Source organism: Apus apus, chromosome 6, assembly GCF_020740795.1.
Source record: "Apus apus isolate bApuApu2 chromosome 6, bApuApu2.pri.cur, whole genome shotgun sequence".
Lineage (NCBI taxonomy): Eukaryota > Metazoa > Chordata > Aves > Apodiformes > Apodidae > Apus > Apus apus.
In genome coordinates this window covers 39,042,838-39,050,475 of record NC_067287.1, presented here as the reverse complement: position 1 = coordinate 39,050,475, position 7,638 = coordinate 39,042,838, and the positions used below count along the sequence as shown (strand labels likewise).

The 7,638-nt window shown below is 44.7% G+C and overlaps 1 protein-coding gene across 5 annotated transcripts in view; it reads right to left on the bottom strand.

Annotated features, from left to right (window-relative positions):
- Nucleotides 1-501: 501 nt before the first annotated feature.
- Nucleotides 502-7,638, bottom strand: part of ADARB1 (adenosine deaminase RNA specific B1) — a 66,755-nt gene continuing 59,618 nt past the window's right edge. For all 5 annotated transcript variants that reach the window (XM_051623003.1, XM_051623005.1, XM_051623004.1 and 2 more), the window contains 2 exons: nucleotides 2,092-2,270; nucleotides 502-1,354 (listed from right to left, as the gene is read on the bottom strand). In XM_051623003.1, the coding sequence (XP_051478963.1) occupies nucleotides 1,178-1,354; nucleotides 2,092-2,270 (356 nt within the window). In that variant the 3' untranslated portion in view covers nucleotides 502-1,177. The remainder of the gene's footprint in view (nucleotides 1,355-2,091; nucleotides 2,271-7,638) is intronic.

Here is a 7,638-nt window from a genome sequence, read left to right as displayed (position 1 = left end):
ACATTTTTACAAAAAAGCAGAACTGTCTACACCTTTAGGAAATGCATCTTTCTAAGCCATCATCAAAGCCAATGAACCCATGCTGGAGAGCAACTTACCTAGTGAGCGCCCTGAAGGCCACCACACGTGTAAAGCCAAAAGGCAATGAAATCACAGAGACAAGAACTTGGGGGACAGCAGATGCAACTCACAGCAAAGAAGTTTTAACAAATTTTTGTCCATACAAGAGCTTTCCATTTCTTCAAGAGGAGAGCAATTAATACCCAGCAAGTGACTGTTCTTAGCAAGTCAGGCTTAGTGACCTTAACACTATTTTGTTTTGAAGTTGTCATATTACTGTTACAGCTACAATTGTGTTCTGATGAGTTCCTGGGATATACAAATCATCTACTTCTAAACAGGTTTCTGCATGTTATAGACTAAGTTGCTTAACTTACAAATAATTATTCAGCTGTTTCCAGTTTACAATGGTAAAAAAAAATGAAGACTTCACGATGCGTGTAAATGGGAGGTAAATGTATTTTTAAAAACAGAATCAAAAGCTGCATGTTAAAAACTGGGTCACAGGCTAATAAATACATACATCAAAGACATTAAATTTTCAGCAGCTGGTTTTAAAGAGCAAGGAAGTGGGGAAAAACTAGCTGTCCAGACTCCATTCTGGCTCTGTGGTCTATATGCTAAAAATACCTGCAGTTCAAAAACAAGTAAACAGAGGAGAAGAATCAGCTTTGTCACCTATTTTCTTTAAAAAAAAAAATTAAGCTACTTCCTAAAAGTGTGGTGTAAAACCTAGAGAAACTTTCATTTCTTCATGCACTTGATGACATTGAATTAAAAAAAGAAATTATTTTAACCCAGAAAAAATGAGTCATTGTATACTGTAAGGAGAGCCTTACTGCAAGTTTCCTACAGTTAAAGTATTTCCAGAAATGCACCAGAAATTACTTTCCCGTAACAAAATATACAATTTTGTGTCAGATCATTGAGTTTCAATACTTACGCAAACCAGAAACAGTTACTATGAAGTTTGAAAAAAAAAAACCAAACAAAGGAAAATAAACAACTCCAAAGAGTAAAAAGATGTTTTGATGGTTGTGGAGATGCCAGAAAGCAATGCTGGACACCACGGATTTCCAGAACGACTCCCTTTCCAAAGTGATGTGCAGTCTGTGAATTAGACCGTGAGAGAAAACTGATCCTGTTCTATGGGTTTTTCCACCCAGGCTCCAAGTCCTGCCTTCAGGAATGCTTTAAACAAGCACTCTTTGGCAGTTTGATACTCAGTGGCTCCTTGCTTGGTTTCGTGGTACAGGTTAGGCTTGAGGATCTTGGAGCGCAAGCTGGAGGAAAGCTGCGTGGATTACAGAGAAGAAAGAAGCAAGAAACTAGTAAGCCAAACGGTTTGAGAGTGACTGAGTTACTAAAACAACTGTTATTAAAACAAGGTAATGAACTACAAAACCAAATTCCCAGGCAGAGGCTGGAGAGTTCAAGCTCCTTCCAGCCACCATGGCCCTGTACCCAGTGTCGCTGCACCCAACTGCAGCGTTTGCCCCCTGCAAAGTGAGCCCCTCTGCAGCACCAGGGCTGAGGCACCCCTGGGACTGGTCTCACCCCCAGGACTGGTCCCACCCCAGCCAGCCTGCCTTTGGCTTTCTCTGGATTATCGACTGGATTATCGACTTCCTTCATGGAAGAAATCTAGACAATGAAAGCCATGGACAGCTGCTTCAATGTAGCTTTTTCTTCTGAGAGGGCAGAGGGAAACCTCAGCAGGTTCAACTGCAGTGAGATGATCCTTGCAAATAAGTTAAAACGAGAAGGCAAGCTCAAAGGAGATAGCACCCTTTGTCTACTTAGCTATAAACCAAGGATTATGAGATCCTTGCATACATTTTGGACCTTTCATCATCAAATTTAAGAACAGGCTAAACAAACACACTGATCTCTTCCATTCCTACATGGAGCAGTAGCCAGCGTCAGGCCCAGCTTCAAGAAGGCTCAGGAAGTGGCTTCTGGACACAAAAAGCAGCGTGCACAGACACTTTGTGAAGAGGAAAGGGGAGCAGGAGGGCCCTGCAGACACACCTTGGCATGGACACGCATCCAGCGGCTGTAGAAGGCGTGTTTGCACAGCCGAGACGCTCGTCCCATTTCGTCTTTGCCCGTCGTAGCATTAATCACTTCCAGGCCCGTGTCTCCTACTGTCCAGTTCACACTGAAGTTTGGTGCTTTCCCCGGCTGACGGGCTTCTGCATTGCTAATACCTGAAAGAAAAGGGATGCTTAATGACAAGATCAAATACTAACTCTTGATTTTTTTTTTTACCAGGGAGTCCCTGGTACGGAGGAGCTGCTGGAGTCACAGCACCAAGCAGTCTGACAGGCAGATCTTTCATCCCAAGGACATTCTCCTCCAGACTTCCCACCGACTCGCAGAGATACCACCTTGTACATCTGCCCTGGTTTGAGCCAGGATGAAGCCAATTTTCCTTTTACTGCTTTTGTTTTTCCTTCAGCAAGCTTTCTTTTAACTAGTAGCTTCTAGCGATCCCCTTCCCCTCCCACCCAGGTAGGGAAGGAGAGAGAGAAAAAGAGAGACACTTGGCTGGATTGAAAACTAAACTGCACAGCTTGAGTTAAACACTAATGATATAAGAAAATATATACAATTACATACAAATGTGTTCAGATATCTGCAGAAGCCTCTCGCCTCCCCCCACCCCCAGCAACTCCCACAGCATCTCCTGAGCTGCAACAGCCCCGAAATTCCCGGAGCTGCCGGAGAGAGCACAGAGTGAGGAGGGTCAGGAGAGCTGGAGCCTGGGGGTCCATGGGGAGGGAGGGACAGAGTCCTCCCCAGGCATGGATGGAGCAGAAGGGCAGAAGAAGCAGGAAGGAAGTTGTCTTGTGTGATCTCTGGGCTTCCTCTGAGCTCACGTAGCTCTATGGAATGGAAGATCTCTGGCCAGTTTTGCTGTCTGTCTCACTCAGCCTCCTCCGGGGGGGTCAGAGATCTCCCTATAGTGTCTGAGCTGGCAGAGTGAAGATGTGACCTTGAAGCCCCAGCAGTTAGAGAAACATTCCACCATTATCAGTCTTAGTTGGAACACTCTGCTACTAGTTAAAAGAAAGCTCACTGAAGGAAAAACAAAATCAGTAAAAGGAAAATTGGCTTCATCCTGACTCAAACCAGGACAACATCTCATTCTCATCCTGGCTAAAGTGCTCTCTGCTTCCTGTCCTTCCTAGCTGTAAGAAATCAGTCTCCTCAGTGCAGGGCATCGTGGAGAGGTCTGTGGTAAGGGTCCAAGGGGGCAGTAACATGAGCACCTTGCCACATCCATCTCAGGAGGATCTGGCCTTGCTTATAAGGCAAACGAATGAAGTCATTATTAACCTGCAACTTATTATGAAGCAGAAAAAAAGGCTGCTCTGTTCCTGCTGCTTTCAGAGCCCACTCAGTAGCAGGACTTGCGGAGTGTAGGAAACAGCAGATATTTCAAGGCTTTGGCAGCTGTAACTCTCCAGTCAATTCCCTACCACACTGCTCAAAAATGCAGATGTGTCCTGCTTACCTCATTCCAAAATGGGTGTGAGACTATGAACTCTGGTCATGTTTCAACCCAGCTACCATTTCAGCTGACAACTTGGAGCTGCAGTCTTACTCAGACAGGTTGTACTTATTTAAAAGTGCTGCCAATGTGCCTTTTCCCTCATAACAATGGAGCTGGGTCAGAGCAGCAGCAGGAGATGGCAGGATGCCTTCTAAACCAAGGCATGAAGGTGCCTACATGTCAGTAGCTGTCAAGCACTTTTCATTAAAACTACCCAGTCTCTCCTAATGGACCATGAGGGGCACAGCATGGCTAGCCCAGGCAGGGCACTGACACTGAGAGCATCCAGGTTTGAGCAAGTGAGCCCCAGCCTCAGCACCCTCCACAGAAAGCCAGACTGGCAGGTATTTGAGTCTTCAGCTGCTGCCTCACTCTACGTGGCTGTAAAAAACGAAAAGCTGAGGAGCGTTTGAGTAAAAGCTGAGGAGCACATGAGTTTTGATCCTGCAGACATCACAGGGGTGGCAAAACTCTAAGGTGTCTCAGTTGTCTCACTAGGAGACAGCAAAGGAACAGGCCACTTTTTTCTTTCTGATAAGTAAAGATCCCATTTTTAGGTTAAAACAACTCTCTCTGAGAAACTATTTCTCATCTACTCCGAGGTGATGCTAGGTCCTACGCTTCATATGAGCTAGCAAATATGTATAAACTGAACACAAGCATTGCAGCAGGATGCATTTCTTGCTGATACTGGAAACCAAATCTAACCAAGTGAAGCCACCCTCAGCCACCCAAGCACTGGACTGGCTCAGTTGGCCCTTCATGGCACCTCTGAGCCCAGCACTGAGAGCGCAGGAGACTGACAAGGTCTGGACACCTCAGTGGAATTCAGTTTGCTCACTGAATCCACTCCTCATTTAATAAACAAACATACATTTTGAAATATCAATCATACTGAACTTCTTGAAGCTGTTGCGTTTTTATGCTTGGTTTATGTCAACCTGGTCACCATGTCTGACAATCAGTAATGAAGTGAATAAGTAAATATTAAAAAATAACCCAACTGTTCCCCATTTCCTTAAAATATAAGCTGGAAAAAAATACTGAGAATCACAACGTAAGTTTCCTGAAGAGATGTTTTCTGATTTCTTTTAGGAGAGATGCATCCAGAAGCTGAAGTGCAGCAGGTTGCCACAGATCTTCACCCAACTGATCCATAAACGGGTGAGCAGGGATGTGGGATGCACACAGTGACCAACCTGGGAGGGCAGACAGTGGTCCCTGCTGAGCAGGTGCCATCAAGAACATCACACAAGCAACACTTGAGGAAGACCTGGCAAGAACAAGGCTTTATGACCAGACAAGAGTCAAAAAGTCCTCACTGCAACTCCTGCAGCCCTCCTGGGCAGCTGGCAATGAGCATGTGCAGCATGTCTCCTGAGAGCTGGAGGTGATCCTGCACAACACAACTTGTCCTGTGCCACTGAAGTGCAAACACGTCAGCTCCATGAGTCAAGCCACACAAAGCTTGCACCTGTACAACTTAGTAAGTCGTAGACTCTGGATGCACACAAAACAAATCTCAACTCCCAGTCTCCAAAAGCATATAAATTCAGGCTGCCTTCCTGAAGCTTACATGAAACAGACTCATGCTGGCAAACCTCTTCAACAAAAATTGGTTTTACCAAAACTACTGAGGCAAGAGGGCTAAGAAATTGCCAACAGATTGCCCACAAGCAGGTCAGTCATATTTATTCTTTTATTTAATTATATATACTAGTATCTTTGCTTGGTTCCATACGCTAGTGACCAAGCACAGTGATCAGATCTATTTCCCCAATTATTGCAAACCAGGACTTGCTCCTTCATCTTGCTCCTGCCCTGTCAGCTCCTCAGCCACCTGGAACATCCCAGGCACCCACAGAGACAAATCAACTCAAGAGGAGGAAGCTAAACATCCCAGCACGCACTGCCCTTCCATGGCAATTATACAATTGCACTCCTTGGGCTATTTGGATGAACTCAATACATCAAAAAAGAAAACAAACAACAGACTCAGAATTTCAAATAGACTTAAATAATGTCACCCTGCTCAGTGCTTAATTATCTGCACAAACCCTGGAGAGATGGCCAAGGGGTTCCTGAAGGTGGATCGTGGGTAGCACAGACAGGGAATGATAAAGGTCACTTCAAAAGCAAAGCATCTGGTAACACTTCAGGCAGATCATGACCTCCCTCTCAAAATCTAGACATGAACATAACACAATAAGCTGAAACCAGGAATGGGAGAGAAAGCCAGGATATAAAGTATTTTATTCTCCTTTAAAAATGGATATAACTCAGCTATTGAGAGAACACTATTCAGAACTTATTATTGGATATCATTTTAGTGGGTATAAGAAGCAAAATCAAAGGTCACAGCTCTTTGTGCCATTGCTTATAGAAATAATAAAGCTTGACAGATCTTTAGGACAGAGCTCAAAAAAGCTGCATCAAAAGGAGATAGAGAGCTAAAAACCATCAGAGTGAACAGGAGGATAAGGTACCAAGGGAACAGCCAAAAAAATCTCTAAAGGCTCTGCTGAAGGATTCTTTTTTGTTTAAAAGAAATAAAAAATGCAAATGAAGCCTGCAGTGAGAGCAGTGCTGAGGCATGAACACTCATAATAACCACTCCTGCAGGGGGGCTGAAGGCTTCTTCTGTACAAAACATGAATTTGTTTTGCAAAGAGGGTGGGTGGGTTCCCAGGGCAGAGCCCTTCTCCACAGAAAAGATGCCAGAGGATCCACCTCAAATTGAGATTTGTCTCAATTTGTCTCAAGAACATGATCATAGAATGGAAGGGCTGATCCTTAAGTGGAAGAGTCAGCAGAAAGGAAATCCCATTGCACACATCTTTACCTGTCCTACAGCCCTCCTTACTAAAGGAAGCTGTGGACAGTAAAATGTTGAAACTGGTTCAAAAAACAAAACCAGAAGTTAATGAATTAAATAAAGTTCCATTAAGGATTCCCAAACCCTGACTTGGGATGTTCCTGACCTGCAGATTACTGCTGTGAATCTTGGGAGGTATCTGAAGAGACTTAGTATTTCCCTCTGCTTTTCACTCCCGACTACCTGAGGGAAGGAGCACTGGGCTGCATGGATCACTCCTGGTCTTACCTAAGACAGTTTTACACTGGTGACAAGACAATCAACAGATATGACACTACTCCAGGAGCTCTCATCCAAGAACCAAACATGAAATTCCTGTCAGCAGCACCACGAGGAACGGGTCAAAACTGCCAACAAAGTAATTTCTGACAATACTCTGGTAAAAGATGGGAAGCTTTAGAGAAACTAAAGTGTAAGAAACAATCAACTGACTAGACTTCAAAACAGCAAAAATTTTGCCCGTATTAATAGCGTAATCACAACCCAGAAAAAAGGCACTGTCCACAAAAGCAGGTATTACTGCAGGGCTGGAGGTTTGGTTGAGTAGCTGTCATGGACAGGAGAGCATGCTGGGGCCCAGCCTGCCATCTGCTTTATGGGCACAGCCCCAGAAGATGCCACCAGCCCAGCTCCTTGTGCCTGAGGCACCTGAGCACACCTACCGGCAACAGGAACCATAAGGACAGAGCCCTGATGAAATCTGGTTCAGCCTAGTTGCCTCCAGTGAAGAAGAGCTTGTCTTTTATATGTAATGGGCTCTCTTTTATTTATGACTTCTGCTCTCAAGGATTTTCAAGGGCTGGTTCTCTGAATGGACTCTGCTCTGCTGAGCTCTGCCACCCTAACTCCACCCCAGGTGACCTCCTTTGTGCCCATGTCCCACAGCAATTCCAAAAAATGAGTACCCTGCAGACTGGCACTTTGTTCCTGGCTAGTTTATGCAACCACCCTCATGCTGTTTGATGGAGAAATGAATTCCTTTTCAGATTACTCTAGAAATTCACATGATTCAAACCTGTATTCTCTCTTCAAGTGAGCTGGCTCTCTCAGTGAGAGCTGACATGCCCTCAGCTAAAGGGATCCTGAAAGGCCAGGTCCTGCAACCAAAAGGCTTCCAAGAGTCAGCACAGAAGGGAGTTTTCTA